Source organism: Pelophylax lessonae, assembly GCF_965119305.1.
Source record: "Pelophylax lessonae genome assembly, chromosome: 5".
Classification (NCBI taxonomy): Eukaryota; Metazoa; Chordata; class Amphibia; order Anura; family Ranidae; genus Pelophylax; species Pelophylax lessonae.
In genome coordinates this window covers 343,950,248-343,967,489 of record NC_138772.1, presented here as the reverse complement: position 1 = coordinate 343,967,489, position 17,242 = coordinate 343,950,248, and the positions used below count along the sequence as shown (strand labels likewise).

Here is a 17,242-nt window from a genome sequence, read left to right as displayed (position 1 = left end):
CACTAACACTGAAGCACCATTGCTCCCACTGATACCAACATAGGAGAACTACTCCTTCCACTGACACTAACAATGGGGCACTGTTCCTCCCACTAATACCAATTATGGGGCACTATTTCTCCCACTGATACCAACAATTGGCACTAGTACCCTCACCAATACCAATAATGGGGCAGTAGTCCTCCTCCCACTGACCACAGACACTATGTAATTTTCCTACTCCCAATGACAAACAAGCCTGAGGCATTATTTATTCCCACTAACACGGTGCATTTACTCCCACTGGCAACAGTCTGGACCCTTCAAAGTCAGAATGTCAGTAATCTGGCCCTTTGTTTAGATAGTTTGGAGAACCCTGTTCTAGAAAAAGAAAGATCATCTCAAGGCCTAAGCAAAGAGCATTTCACAGTAGGATGCTGGATCATGAACTGAAGAGCACTACTATGCCTCAATTTATTAGGTCATTATTTTAGGAACGGCTATGAGGCAGCAGCATCACTGATATCTATTCTGTCACTTGGAAGTTGTGTTAAATGAAAGTAAATCCTCTAAATCCTCCACATTTAAAGAATTAAACTAGTGATTACTCACATGAAGGCCTGATGCATCACACAAATATTTGCAGAAGATTTGGCAAACCAAGAATAAAATGTGTAACCCATTTCTTCTGTATCACAGCAATGCATCAATGATTAATACTAAGCTTAACCACAAATTGAAACTGCCACCAAAAAATTAACTCTGAAAATGTATAATGTGCTGCTTATTTGCATATACAGTTATTGTACAATATAACTTCTATAGTATGGTACATAAAACACTACGGCCACAGCTGTATTAGATCGTATGTGATTGTTTCATGACAGAGCCAGCGATGCACAAGATATACATTTGAGAATAAATACTAAATTGCAGAGAAATATTCTATTAGGTTAGTTCACTAAAAGTCTCTAAGGTCTCTTGATGTTCTTGCATGCTGGTAGTATTTTGAATAAGTGTGTTGTTTTGCAGTTTTGTGCAGTTTGTCAGGATGCTATAAAACACTAAAATAACACTTGTATAAAAGACCATTCATTCGATCCACACTGCAGACATGATGCTAGAAAAAAGACTCAATTCATAGACAGAAAATCATATGGAGTATACATAGTAAGTTTGCCTTTTCACAGAGCAGTCTAGGTCTCAGAATGCCTCGCTAACTGCTCAGAGGCTGCCGGGTAGAAAGACTTCAGAAAAACGATCAAAGCTAAACTGCAGTCGTTTTCCTTAGCAATGAGAGAAAATCTATTTTCTGTTTTCCACAATATTGGGAACTTATCAGGCGGAAACCTGAAGTGAATATGTCTGAAAATAAACACATGTTCACTCTTTTCTAATCATGGCAATGTCATTGTCGGCATCACCTTGACCATTATAGCCAGATTTGTTAGGTCAAGGCTGGCAAGAAACTAACAACTAATTATTTTCAGCAATGCTCAAAACAACTATATTTTTTTGCATTTTAGTAGCCTACAGAGGAAGAGATGTGCTGCAGATACCTCTGGTGCTGGCTTACCATTCAGAAGACTGTAGCATTTAGGCAAGATCTTCCAACATGTCCTATCACTATTCCCCTTGAACCCTGGCTGGCACTCTCTGCAGGTAGGTCATCATCAATATATTTGCCAAATCAGGACAGCATCACCTGCACAGCATTCATCTTCATACAGATATTTGCCAAATAAGGACAGCATTACCTGCAGAGCATGCATCTATATACAGGCATCAGTCCTATCTGTAAGAAACAATGGCTATCAGCTAAGAAAATCCAACACTGACATTAGAAGTCCTAGGGCCATCTGCGACAATGTCACGGTACCCATACTCATGCAATTTTCCAAGTGCAATATTCCCCTCGCACATGTACAGGAAGCTGGCTGTTCAGTAGTGCTGGTTGCTGTAATGACCATAGGCTGGAAACCATGGATGATCAAAGTGAAGAAACGTCATCAGCATACCAAGGATTCCTCTAAAAGGGTCTAAAGCTTTATTATCGTAGTCACATATTAAATATACAGCAACATTTCAGAGCCACGCAGGGCCCCTTCATCAGGCAAGTCACTTCCCTAATAAAAGGGCCCTGCGCGGCTCTGAAACGTTGCTGTATATTTATCATGTGACTACGATAATAAAGCTTTAGACCCTTTTAGAGGAATCCTTGGTGTGCTGATGACATTTCTTCACTTTCCATACTCATGCAATAGCGCATCATTTATCTCTATGATTATCCTTTGTCTCTAAATCGGTGTGTGAGAAAACAATTATATCTTTGCTTGTGGGAAGGTCATATTTTGTGGTGGTTTGTGCAATAGATAGGTCTGATGCTCTCAAAACGACCAATAGGTACCTTAAAGTGGTTGTAAACCTCAGACATGGAATAGGAACAAAGCATATCCCTCCATAGTGTGTACTTGTCTCAATAAGAGTAATTTATGTCCACTGCCTTGTTCCTCTGCTATAAGCATGAGTTACTTCTGACAGGTTTGCCTGACACCAAGAGAAAAATGGTGACAGGGGAGGGACCTCCAGCAGATTGACAGCCTCAGCTCTATTCCTGTTCTGTGTGAAGGGGGTGTCCCTTTCCTTCAATCAGCTCTCAGAGCTCTTATCACTGATGTAACTTCAGCTCTCCACCCCCTGATTTTCAGAGTTGAGAGATCCTGTGTAAATTATGCACTTTGAATGAATGTAGGGGAAAGACAGCTGTAGATAAACAGGTACAACTTATGTAGGAGGATTTGCTTAATCTATTTGTATTACATGATGCCAGTCACATCACTGGGTATATGTGAGGGTTTACAACCACTTCAAGAGAGTGTACATATTGTCATATACTGGCTAGTTATCATAGGCAGTTTTAAGGTGCCTAATGATATAAAATGAGTCGGCAGATTTCCACTGATTGGGTGAAGCTCTAATACCTGTAAGGTACCCTTTGGCACTGCCAGCAGAGGCTCCTTAATAAAAATAGTTTCAAAACCTCATGGAACTGCTGTTGTACCCCTGATAACAAGGAAGTGGTGTGTTATGCATACCTTAAAAAAAAAAAACAAGCTGACCAAAAACCAAGCTGACCATTCCTATTAGGAAACCGATAGCCAGTCCATATGCCTGTGAGAATCCTCTCATTTCTTTGCCCTTCATTAGACAGATTTGCTAAGAATTGCCTATGTATACGGTGGGTGACAGCTCCTGCTGCTGAACAACTAGCAGTGACCAGACACTAAAAAGCTGAGACCCTAGATCAGTGATGGGGAAACTTGGCACCCCAGATGTTTTGGAACTACATTTCCCATGATGCTCAACTACACTGCAGAGTGCATGAGCATCATGGAAAATGTAATTCCAAAATATCTGGGGTGCCAAGGTTTGCCATCACTGCCCTAGATGCCCTAGATTGCCAGATTCTATGGATGTGCCCATAAGACAGACATGTGGACAATCAGCTTTATGTGAGAGATTTGGCCATATGCACATACCAATAACTTAGAGATGCTAGCAAACAACCTTAGAAGACATATTCCTTAAAGAATCACAAACAAGGCTATTTCCAATCAACCATCTTAGAAAAAAAAAATACAAGGTTGAAAAACGTTATCAGCAGTTATTGTACCTTAAAGCAAGGGGAACCATCAACTGCTGTGACTCTAGGGTTCAGTATAGCAGTACTTTATATAGTGCCTTATGCCCATAACTACACTTGCAAATAATTCAATATTTCAATTAATATTTTGCTTGGTAAATGCGGCTTTAATTATTTACAGGACCAAATATCCATCTGCCGCACCTTTTTTTCCCCTACAATCAAATTTTAGCGACAAGCAATGATTGCATCTGTCAAATAATAGTTATTATAGTTATTCTTCAACTAATTTCTTACCACAGTACAGAAAATGCAGCTGCAGTCCCGAAGGGTGGTCATCATATTAAGAGGGTGTTCACAGAGACACAGCTTGCACATAATTAGGGGTTCCAGTGCCAATTCTCCATGGCTTGAATTGCCAATCATCATGGTGTGATGAAGGATCTTAGCAGCAGAAGCCATACTTGCATTAGTTGCTTAACATTTCTACCTGTCAGAACTGAAAAAAAAAAAAACATTAAGAAAACAATTGTGTATTACCTTACTATATTAGGAAATGTGATCTAAAAGAGTATTACAAAACAAATTATAGATTGCTATTATACAATCTCTTGCATAATCCCAATTAGAATTAGAAGTTTCCACTATACATACTATAAATATTAATATACTTTTTGTACACTTAAAGTTATTTTATCTTAAAGTAAAACTAAAGACAAACTTTTTTTTAGATTTATATAAATTGGTGAAGGATTAGAACCGCGATCAGATTTTTATTGCTAAACTAGAATACTAACATTGTAAATTAAGGTGAGTATATCATGGATTAAAGGTTGCTCCGCCAGGAAGTAATATTGCATACAAAATGTTTTTATAAAAGAGAAAAATGTGTTTTATACAAAAAAATATTTTCCCAACGCATTTCAACTGTAGTCAGTCTTCCTCAGGGTATGTCAGGTGGGGCATGCATGGATAGATGCAATAGAAGAAAACAAGGAGCCTCTAAGTGCAGTATTGACCGTTTACTGCACTTAGAGGTGCCTTGTTTTCTTCTCATACATTCCACAGGGCTGCTTCTCCTCATAAGTGCTGCCTGAGTGCATGCTGATCAAGACCACCCTTTTGATCCAGGGCTAAGCTCCACGGAAGCGCCCATATTTTCTACCTATGGATAGATGCAAGGTTCATAAAGACATGGATGAGCGAGTTTGAGGTGGAGGAACTTGACTGGCCTAACCTCAACCTGACAGAACAGCTTTGGGATGAATTCGAGCGGAGACTGCAAGCCAGGCCTTCTTGTCCACATCAGTGCATGACCTCACAAATGCGCTTCCAGAAGAATGGTCAAACATTCCCATAGACACACTCCTAAAACTTGTGGACAGCCTTCCCAGAAGAGTTGAAGCTGTTATAGCTGCAAAGGATGGGCCAAGTCAATGTTGAACCCTACGGACTAAGAGCCGGTTCACATAGGCGCGACCTGACTTGCCGGGGCGACCTGTGAAGTCTCGGTGCACAGCTTGCACCGTGACCTCGGAGCGGCATGCACGGACTTCATATCATTGAAGTCAATGCAGGTAGCTCCAGGTCACCCCAAAGAAGCTCAGGACCCTTTTTCTAAGTCAGAGCGACTTGTGTCGCTCCTATTAGAACGGGTCCTGTGCTACTCTATGGCAGGCGACTTGTCAGGTCGCCCCAGTGTGAACGGGGTCTTAGAGTGGGATGTCATTAAAATTCATGTGTGTGTAAAGGCAGGCCTCCCAATACTTTCGGCAATATAGTGTACTATATCTTCCATGTAGATAATTCAAGCCCAGATGAAAATAACACTTAGGATTGGCTCCAACACCCACAGGATATCTCAAATCCAATTGATAGTTGCCTCAGAAAAAAAAAATTTATCGCAACTTGAAGTTGTCTTTGCAGCGGATATTTACTTGTCAACAGAGATTCCTCCCCTCAGCTGAATATGACTTCTATGAGATACAAGAATTGCAGATTTTGAATATCAAATAAGCATGCTGGACACTTCAAAAGTTGAAAGTAGCTTTCAAAAGCGACCAATCCACTCATGTGGGCTTTCAGCTGTCTCTCACAGACGCATTCATATTCCAAAAGCAACAAAAGCATACTTATATAGATAAATATGTCATTGAGATAACACAAAGAATCCAACAAGTACATGCTACTTTCCACAATATGCTACTTTTTCTAACTGCTTATGGCTTCCACAATAATATGTCCACCCTTAGCAGAACCTAGCAGGACCTAATAGAACAAATGCAAAAACATGGCCAGGCACGGCTGCTTCCTTGTCAGAGGGTATATACAGCCAATGCACACTCACAGATGATTAGATTAAGCCTCCCAATGTATAAAGAACAGTAATTTAAACCTATGCCTACACCATGCCTTCATTAATATAACCTTTACTATATCCTCCTAAGCAAATGTTACATGTGTACATTTTACACACCAGTTTAAGCACATTTTCTTGTTTGAATACTTAAAGCGGAACTACACTGTATCTGAGCGCCACAAAGCAAAATAGCTATTTAATTACTTTTCAATATACACAGTAAAATCCCCCATCCATCCATGTCTCCATGCTTTATTTTGCTGAGAAATCACTTACAAAAACAACCCATAGCATTTCTGGCAGTTGCAATCTTGAGTAAGGGCAAATGATTCATGTAGCATTTATATCATGGAATCCGTCTGCCCTTAGCTCAGATATTCAGACAGGAGGGTGTGCTTAGCTGGGAAAGCCCCTCCTCTCCTCCTAAAGACTTCTGGGACATATGACATCATTTGCCTAGGCATGGAAACTAGGAAATAACTAAAGAAATGTAAAAAACTGTTTAAAACAAGTAAATATGATATACTTTCATATCTATTTACTAACGCTAACAGCATAAGGATTAGAAATAGTCAATGTTGACTGAGAGAGTGAAGTTCCGCTTTAAATTTGGAAATTGGTCTTTACTCTGATTTGGACATTATTGTTATTTACATTCAGCAAGTAACTGGGGGGTGGGCAGCTGGTACTGGGCATCAGCATATACAGTATGTGGGGGCAGAGTTTTTTAAATTTTGTCCTGAGTCTGTACTCCTTCTAAGGCCTCTCTTGCTCAGGGTACTGATGTTTAAGCTTCTGCTTTTTTAGACGTAAGTTTAGGTGTTTGTTTTGCACTAATTTGTGCGCATTTGCACGTATATGCATCTTCTCGTATTTGCGCATACAATATATATATATATATATATATATATATATTATATATATATATATATGCCCACACCGGCGCAAAATACTGACCAGGAATAACTAGGCTTTTCCTATTTATTTTTTTTTTACTGGGTAATATTCAGCGCGTGTTTACACGCATGTGTGCACAGGCACATTGTAAATAATGGGCTACATTTTAGCTCAGTAAAACGAAAACCCTGTACTGAACTTTTTCAAGCTGCAGCAAGAGGCCTAAGGGTCCATTCACACTAGCGCAACTTGTCAAGCGACTTGGTCGCCTGACAAGTCGCGGTCAGTCGCCTGCCATTGATTAGCACAGGACCCGTTCTAATAAGAGCGACACAAGTCACTCCGAAAAAGGGTCCTGTACAACTTTGGGGCGACCTGGAGACGACTTGCATTGACTTCAATTATATGAAGTCCGTGCATGTCGCGCCGAGGTCACAGGTTGCCCCCAGCAAGTCGTGTCGCCCCTGTCTGAATGGGCTCTAAATGAACCTTGTACTATATGCCTGAAACACAATTTTAAAAATAAATAAATATTTAATAAACAAGCCATTCCCATTTTCAAAATTCATATTCTTTATGAGTATCCTCAGTATTTGCACATGCATGAATTTTTTTTTTTTTTAGATACACCTATTGGCAGAATAAATGTTCTTCCTCGGTTTTGGCCTCCAAAAGCCCTGACTAACAGTGGCTTGCCTATGTGTACAGTACTGTCATGTCAGTATGTCATTGGCTGCCATATGTTAAACTGCAATAAATGTTATACAGAGTCTGAATGAGGTCACATCAATATCTTTGTTATGGCTACATATATAAAAATATCCAAACTCAAAGCACACCTACACCATACACAAAGAGTCCGCTAAGGGAAATGAAATAACAAAAATGACACCATCTGCTCCTCTCTGATTAGTAGTCAGTGATATGGACAGTAATGATAAGGGAACATGGGACGTTTAGACAAAATATGTCACAAAATGACGTCACTTCACTTAGCTGTTAAGAAAGTGTCCTTCCCGAAATGTAACGGCACTTTAAATCACAGGTCAGAACAGTTAAGTTGGCAATGTAATCTCATTTCCTAACAAATATATTAATGACTGCTCATAAGAACAGCCCAAAGTATAAAATGCTCAGACATTTAAATAATAAAATCAGACTCTGATGAAAAAATGATGCAGTTTGGAAGCCTTCTAGATAACTGGCACAGATTCTTGACCTTGAAGCAAAACATTAACCGTGACAAAACATAAGAGAAATATTGGTAACAGGAAAGATTTCATTGCAAAAAAATGCTATTAGAGGAATTGATAAAGGGTGTTGTGGAGTGTAGACACCCTTTAAAATTCTGCCGAGGTGACTCCGACAATGCACCCAATTCATGTACCTGTCAAAGAAGGGTACATGAATCTGTCAATGCATGCCGTGAGGAGGGAGGGTCCATGCTGGGCATTCCTTCCTCAGTGCACTCCCTCCCCAGCCACTGACAGGCACATGGCTGAGGGGTTTTGTAGCCTGATGAGAAACTGGATGACGAGTTCTCCACCAGGTCCGCTTTACTTTTAACCACTTTACCACCGGAGGACTTTCCTGCTTTACGTCCAGGCCACTTTTTGCAACTTGGCACAGCGCGACTTTAACTGACAATTGCGCGGTCATGCAACGCCGTACCCAAACTAAATTTACGTCCTTTTTTTTCCTACAAACAGAGCTTTCTTTTGGTGATCACCTCTGCGCTTTTCATTTTTTGCGATATTAATAAAAAAACAGCGATTATTTTGTGAAAAAAATTGACATTTTCTAATTTGACAGTTAAAAAATATCCAATATATTCAATTTTTGTCATATATTTAGGCCAACATGTATTTAGCTACATGTCTTTGACAAAAAAATCTTCAATGAGCGTATTTTTAACCGCTTTAAGACAGGAAGATTTTACCCCATTCCTGACCAGGCTATATTTTGCGATTCGGCACTGCGTTACTTTAACGGACAATTGCGCGGTCGTGCGACGCTATACCCAAATTAAATTTATGTCCTTCTTTTCCCCACAAATAGAGCTTTCTTTTGGTGGTATTTCATCACCTGTGTGATTTTTAATTTTTGAAAAAAAGAGCGACACTTTTGAAAAAAAAAACAATATTTTTTACATTCTGATATATAACATTCCCCAAAAAAATGTAAAAATCCAAATTTTTTAACATTTTAGGCCAATTTGTTTTCTGCTACATATTTTTGGTAAAAAAATCGCAATAAGTGTATTTTGATTGGTTTGCGCAAAAGTTATCACGTTAACTAACTACGGGAAAGATTTGTCATTTTTATTGTTTATTTTTTTACTAGTAATGGCGGAGATCTGCAATTTTTTTTTGCGGGACTGCGACATTGCGGCGGACAGATCGGACCCCTAACTGACATTTTTGACACTTTTGGGGGTACCAGTGACATATAAATATGCACTGTTACTGTAATAATGACACTGGCAGGGAAGTGATAACTTTATTGGTGATCAAGGGGTTTAATGTATGCCTCATGCTTACTGACGTGTGTGGGGGGAGGGGATTGTGTGAAACAGACACAGATCGCAGGTTCAGCTATGCTGAATCCTGTAATCTGTGACTGTCTGTCACATAGGAGATTCGCCCACTTTGTTTACACAAGTGGGCGGATTTCCACACTTGATCCCAGACGATCGGGGAACAGCGGCGGTGATCACCGCCTCTCCTCCCCTGGCCCGACTCCCGCTGTGTCTGAATACAGCGGGAGCGAGCCTCTGGTGGTGCGCGCGTGGCACCAAGAGGGGGCGTTGTCCAGCGACGTAGGTCTACGTCGCTGGTCGATAATGAGCCACTTTGCCGCAGTACCCTCAACGTGAGCGGTCGGCAAGTTGTTAAAAGATAGTGAACAGCAGTGGCTGGATCCCTACCGGCTATTCAGTCCAATATCAGCTTTGGAATTCGCTGCCATGCACTGTCGATCAAAAGTGGAGTGGAACTAATGGGGAACTATAGCTGTGGCTAAAGGTTTTGAGAACGACACAAATATTGATTTTGACAGTCTGCTGCCCCAGTTTTTATGATGGCAATATGCAATTAATCCAGAATGTTATGAAGAGTGATCAGAAGAATTGCAATTAATTGCAAAGTCCCTCTTTGCCATTAAAATAACTAAATCTCATAAAAAAAAAAAAAAAACATTTCCGCTGCATTTGTGAAGAAGGCTTCGGGGTGCCCAAGAAAGTCCAGAAAGCGACAGGATCGTCTCCTACAGTTGATTCAGCTGCGGGATCGGGGCACCACCAGTGCTCAGGAATGGCAGCAGGCAGGTGAGTGAATCTGCACGCACAGTGAGGCAAAGACTTTTAAAGGATGGCCTGGTGTCAAGAAGGGAAGACTAATTTTCTGCAAAAGGTACAGGGATTGGACTGCTGAGGACTGGGGTAAAGTAATTTTCTCTGATTAATCCCCTTTCCAATTGTTTGGGGCATCCAGAAAAAAACCTTGTTCGGAGAAGAAAAGGTGAGTGCTACCATCAGTCCTGTGTCATGCCAACAGTGAAGCATCCTGAGACCATTCATGTGTGCGGTTGCTTCTCAGCCAAGGGAGTGGGCTCACTCACAATTTTGCCTAAGAACACAGCCATAAATAAAGAATGGTACAAAAAATTCTATGAGAGCAACTTCTTCCAACCATCCAAGAACAGTTTGGTGACAAACAATGCCTTTTCCAGCATGATGGAGCACCTTGCTATAAGGCAAAAGTGATAACTAAATGGCTTGGGGGACAAAACATCGAAATGTTGGGTCCATGGCCAGAAACTCCCCAGACCTTAAGCCTATTGAGAACTTGTGGTCAATATCAGATAATAGGAGGCGGGTGAACAATAAATAAACCCACAAATTCTGAAAAACTCCAAGCATTGGTAGAATGGGCTGCCATCAGTCAGGATGAAGTTGATTGACAGCATGCCAGGGCAAAATGCAGAGGTCTTGAAAAAGAAGGGTCAACACTACAAATATTCACGCTTTAGGGCTCTTTCACACGGGCGCTCCGTATGTCCGCAAATCATCCTATTTTTTTGCGGATGATTTGCGGACATAATGTAAGTCTATGGCATTGCGGATGTCAGCGGAATACCATCCGCTGACATCCGATTTTCCTCCTGTCAGTTCTGTTCCGTTTTTTGGAACTGAAAAAATCCTATTTTTGTTCCGTTCAAAAAACGGAAAGGAATGAAAATCGGATGTCAGCGGTGTCATCCGCTGACATCCGCAATCCCCATAGACTTACATTAGGTCCGCATATCATCCGTAAACGGATGGGATGATATGCGGACCTACGGAGCGGATGACAGAAATGTCATCCGCTCCGTGAAAAAAAAAAAAAAAAAAAAAAGTCCCGCAGCGGACCTTTCACACGGAAAGCCCGTGTGAAAGAGCCCTTACATAAACTTAATGTAATTGTCAATAAAAGCCTTTGACACTTATGAAATGCTTGTAATTATACTTCAGTATACCATAGTATTATGTGACAAAAAGAGCTAAAAACACTGAAGCAGCAGACTTTGTGGAAATTAATATTTGTTTAATTTTCAAAACCTTTGGTCACGGTTGTAGTCTCTCAGTTCCCCATCAGGCTCTACTCACCTAGTGGCAAGTCATTTCCCAAATATTTTCAGTTTCATATTTTCGTAATGATATCATCTTTATTTACGTTTAATTAAAATAATTCAAATTAAAATAATCCCCACTCTGTGCTTAATAAAACAAAAAAAATTCCAAACTATGAGCTCAGATCGAAAAAACTATGTGCAAATCAAATAATATCTATATATTCTCAAAATTTACGGCTGCTATTTTTAAAGCCTTTTTAAGCCTTAAAGTGGTTGTAAACTTCAGACATGAAATATGCAAATAACAAAGCATATCCCTCTATAGTGTATACTTATCTCAATAAAGGGCACTAAGTGTCATTTCTGTCTACTGCTTTGTTCCTCTGCTATCAGCATGAATCACTCCGATACGTTTTCCTGACACCAAGAGAAAAAAGGTGATTGACAGCCTCAGTGTGAAGGGGGGTGTGTCTCTTCCCTCCAATCTGCTCTCAGCTCTCCTCGCTGAGCTCCGCAGTGTGTAATTTTAGCTCTCCGCCCCTTTTTTCCGACAGCTCAGGCAAGATTTATAAATTCTGGACTTTGAGCAGATGTAGAGAAGAGAAGACTGTAGATAAACAGGTACATCTTATGTAGGAGGATTTGTTTCATCTCTGTGTATCACCTGAGGCCAGTCACTTCATAGGGTATATGTAAGGGTTTACAATAAGCGTATTTTGATTTTTTTGCGCAACAGTTATCGCGTCTACTAACTACGGGAAAGATTTATGTCATTTTTATTGTTTTTTTTTTTTTTTTTTACTAGTAATGGCGGCGATCTGCGATTTTTTTTTGCAGGACTGCGACATTGTGGCGGACAGATCGGACCCCTGACTGACATTTTTGACACTTTTGGGGGGACCAGTGACATTACTATAGTAATCAGTGCTAAAAAATGCACTGTTACTGTAATACAGTAAACCCCCGCTCCATCGCGGTTCAGTTTTTGCGGTCCCGGTATATTGCGTTTTTTTTTCTAATGTTATTTTACTATATAAATCATTAAAAATGAAATATTTTTGTGTTTTCCATAGCTCTTGCTATGTCTCTCAGTATCTTTTATGTGTTTAAATGAGTTTCTATTGTTTTAAAAGTGTGTTTAACCACTTACCGCCCGCCCGCCGTCATATGACGGCGGGACGGTGCGGCTATTATCCTGGGCGGACGTCATATGACGTCCGCAGGAAATGCAGGGCAGGCGCGCGATCGCGGGCGCGCCGCCGTGCACTGCCGGTGTCGGCATGTCCCCGGGACACAGCCGGTCACCGGCAGGGGGGAAACAGCCAATAGGCATGGCTGTTTCCCACGTGATCGGCTGTGTTCCAATGACACAGCCGATCACAATAGCGGAGCCCGGAAGATGACCGCGCATGCGCGATCGGGAGCGCGCAGCGCGGTCATGTCGGTGGCACTGTGTTCCGTAGGAACACAGCTGTCACCGGCGGTAGTAAACAGTCACTGACAGTGACTGTTTACTAAGTGATCGGCTGTGAATCCATTCACAGCCGATCACAAAATGTAAACACAGAGCAGTAACTGACTGTCACTAGCTCTTCTCCCCTCATACAGTTTCCAGTATGAGGGGAGCAGAGCTAGAAATAGTGAGTTACTGCTCTGTACACATGTAAAAAAGTAAAATCACACAAATAAAGGTCCCCCCACACAGTCCTCAGCCCCCCCCAATGTCACCAGTCACCTCATCAGTGCCCAGAAATTGACACCCATAAGGCTACGTTCACATGTGAGCGCAGCGATCGCAGGCAGAATCACCGCGATTCTGCCCGCGATCCGGAAATCATTGCAAATTGCGGGACGCCTGTGCGTTGCCCGTTTTTTGCAATAGCACCCCAAACGCTGTGCGATGTTGCCGCCATTTCCGCCTGCCGAATCGCGGTAACATCACGCAAACATCGCATGACGCCCAAAAAAGGTACAAGAGCTTCTTTGGGGCGCCATGCGTTGTTTGCGTGATGTTACCTCGATTCGGCAGGCGGAAATCGCAGCAACATCGCACAGCGTTTGGGGTGCTATTGCAAATCACAGGCAACGCACAGGCGTCCCGCAATTTGCAATGATTTCTGGATCGCGGGCAGAATCGCAGTGAATCTGCCCACGATCGCTACGCTCACATGTGAACGTAGCCTAAAGTTCACCGGTCACCAGAGACTGCCATCAGTACCGCCGTGCACCATCGCCCGTCACCTGTCACCCATCAGTGACCATCGCCCGTCACCTGTCACCCCATCAATCACCGTCACCTGTCACCCATCAGTCATCGTCATCTGTCACCCCATCAATCATCGTCACATGTCACCCTGTCAGTGATTGTCATCTGTCACCCCATCAATCATCGTCACTTGTCACCTCATCAATCATCGTCACTTGTCACCTCATCAATCATCATCACCTGTCACCTCATCAATCAACATCACCTGTCACCTCATCAATCATCATCACCCCATCAGTCATCGTCACCTGTCACCCCATCAGTCATCGTCACCTGTCACCCCATCAGTCATCGTCACCTGTCACCCCATCAGTCATCGTCACCTGTTTGCCATATACATAACGACTATATGCGTCGGCCATTAAAAGCTAAATACTGGGGTTATGGCAGCAGATAGCCCCCATAACCCCGGTATTTTTTGAAACGGCGGGCGGTCGGCTTTCAGATAAGGGTGGTCCCAGTGGCGGATTCGCCGCGGAATTACCCTTACGGTGCAAGGGAAGAGGTGCCCCCCCCCCTCCTACCGCGTCCCAGACGTTTTCCCAGCTTACCGGACCCGCCGGCAGCGGGGAGAACTATCCGGTCCCGGATCCTCAGAGACAGGAAGTCGAGTGAGGGCAAGATGGCCCTCACTCGACTCTATGGTCTTGGAGGACCGGAGCTACGTCAAAAGACGTTGCCTAGCAACCGGTTTAAAGGGCCGCTTTTTTTTTTTTTTCCTCTTTCAACAATTTTTTTTTTTTTTTCTTTTTTAGTGTAGTTGTGAGGTGTGAGGTCTTTTTGACCCCAGATCTCACAATAAAGAGGACCTGTCATGCCTATTTCTATTACAAGGGATGTTTACATTCCTTGTAATAGGAATAAAAATGATCAAAACATATTTTTTTTTAAACTGTGTAAAAATAAAAAAATAATAAATAAAATAAATAGGAAAAAAAAAAATTAAAGCGCCCTGTCCCCGTTAGCTCGCGCGCAGAAGCAAATGCATACGCAAGTCCCGCCCACGTATATAAACGGTGTTCAAACCATACATGTGAGGTATCGCCGCGATCGTTAGAGCGAGAGCAATAATTTGAGCCCTAGACCTCCTCTGTAACTCTAAGCTAGTAACCTGCAGAAATTTTTAAAATGTTGCCTATGGGGATTTTTAAGTACCAATGTTTGGCGCCATTCTGTGAGCATGCGCAATTTTGAAGCATGACATGTTGGGTATCTAATTACTCGGCGTAACATTATCTTTCACATTATGGAAAAAAAATGGGCTAAATTTACTGTTTTCTTATTTTTTAGTTCAAAAAAGTGAATTTTTTTCAAAAAAATCGCATTTGGAAGACTGCTGCGCAAATATGGTGTGATAAAAAATATTGCAACGATCTCCATTTTATTCTCTAGGGTCTCTGCTAAAAAAAAATATATAATGTTTGGGGGTTCCAAGTAGTTTTCTAGCAAAAAAAATGATTTTAGCTTGTAAACACCAAGTGTCAAAAATAGGCCCAGTCTTAAAGTGGATAAATGGACAACTTTGTGTAAAGCGCTACTTGGATGTTAGGCCTATGTATGTGGCCAGGCTGTGAAAAAGTGTTACACATGTGGTATCGCCATACTCAGGAGGAATAGCAGAATGTATTTTGGGGTGCAATTTTTGCTATGTACATGCTATGTGTTAGAAATATTGCATAAATGGACAGCTTTGTGTAAAAAAAAATGTGTTTTCATTTTCTTTCCACATTTTCCAAAAACTTGTGGAAAAAAATGACATATTCAAAAGACTCATTATGCCTCAAAAATTATACGTTGGGCTGTTTGCTTTCCAAAATGGGGTCATTTTATGGGGGTTTCCATTGTCCTGGTGCTCCAGGGCCTTCAAAAGTACGATAGGTTGTCAGGAAATTATATGTGTAATTTGTGCTCCTAGAATGCCGGACGGTACTACTTGGATGTTAGGCCTCTGTATGTGGCCAGGCTGTGAAAAAGTCTCACACATGTGGTATCGCCATACTCAGGAGGAGTAGTAGAATGTGTTTTGGGGTGTAGTTGCAAGTATACATATGCTGTGTGAGAGAAATAACCTGTTAATACGTCAATTTGTAAAAAAAAAAAAAAATCTTCATTTTGCAAAGAGTTGTGGGAAAAAATGACAACTTCAAAAAACTCACCATGCCCCTTATTAAATACCTTGGAATGTCTACTTTCCAAAAAGGGGTCATTTGGGGGGTATTTGTACTTTCCTGACTTTTTAGTGTCTCAAGAAATGAGATAGGCCTTCAGTACATCAGGTGTGGTCAAGTGTGATCAATTTTCAATGAAAAGCACCATAACTTGTGGACTCTATAACTTTCACAAAGACCAAATAATATACACTTATTTGGGTTATTTTTACCAAAGATAAGTAGCAGTATAAATTTTGGACAAAATTTGTGAAGAAAAATTACTCATTTGCTAAATTTTATGACAGAAACAAAGAAAAATGCGTTTTTTCACAATATTTTCAGTCTTTTTTATTTATAGCACAAAAAATAAAAAACCCAGTAGTGATTAAATACCATCAAAAGAAAGCTCTATTTGTGTGAAAAAAAGGACGCAAATTTTTTATGGGTACAGTGTTGCATGACTGAGTAATTGTCATTCAAAGTGTGAGAGCGCTGAAAGCTGAAAATCAGTCTGGGCAGGAAGGGGGTGAAAGTGCACTGTAGGCAAGTGGTTAAAGACCTTAAAATGCTTTTACACATACCGTGACAGTAAAAAAAAAACATGCCTACAATGCATTTTAATAGGGTTTTTCTATTTCGCGGATTTTGACTTTTCGCGGCTGGGTCCGGAACATAACCCCCGCAATGGAGGGGGGTTTACTGTAATGACACTGGCAGGGAAGGGGTTAAACACAGTAAGTGATCAAGAGGTTAAATGTGTACCTAGGGGTGTGTTTCTAACTGTATGGGGGCTGGGCTTGTGAAATGATCACAGAGACCTGTGTTCCTATATAGAAAGATCACAGGCACTCTGTGATCATTCCAGGGAGAAGAACAAGCTGCTGCCTAGCTGCAGGCGCATGACTGACGTATACCTACGTCGGTTCGTGCAGGAGGGCTGCCCTGTCGCTGTATAACCGCGGCGGGCGGTCGGAAAGTGGTTAGGGGAACGGGATCCATTTTTTTTTTTTTCTTAGGCTAACAAACACTTTAAGGTAAAAAAACCTTCAGCCTTTATACCTACTTTAATAATCCCCCAAAATTGTGAAACATTTGTTGGCTTTGTTTGTATACAATTAGCTCTCCTAGCACACAGCTGTATGGGGCAAGGAATACCGCCCCCAAGCAGGAAGCTGTCACATACATGACAGCTTCCTGAGCACAGGCAGCATCGCTCTGAGAACTGTGTGCCACCTTATGCCAGTTCAGAGTTGGTCTTAAAAACCACCAGTTTCCAAATCTGGAGACTGGCTGGCCGGTTAAGAAGGCTGAAGATGCCTTACCCAGAAGAAGACCAG

General features: G+C 41.5%; 1 protein-coding gene across 1 annotated transcript in view; it reads right to left on the bottom strand.

Annotated features, from left to right (window-relative positions):
* The window catches only part of RNF144B (ring finger protein 144B), a 113,835-nt gene that overhangs the window by 69,683 nt on the left and 26,910 nt on the right, over positions 1-17,242 (bottom strand). The window contains exon 2 of the mRNA XM_082258770.1: positions 3,920-4,121. Coding sequence (XP_082114896.1) covers positions 3,920-4,084 — 165 coding nt within the window. The 5' untranslated portion in view covers positions 4,085-4,121. The remainder of the gene's footprint in view (positions 1-3,919; positions 4,122-17,242) is intronic.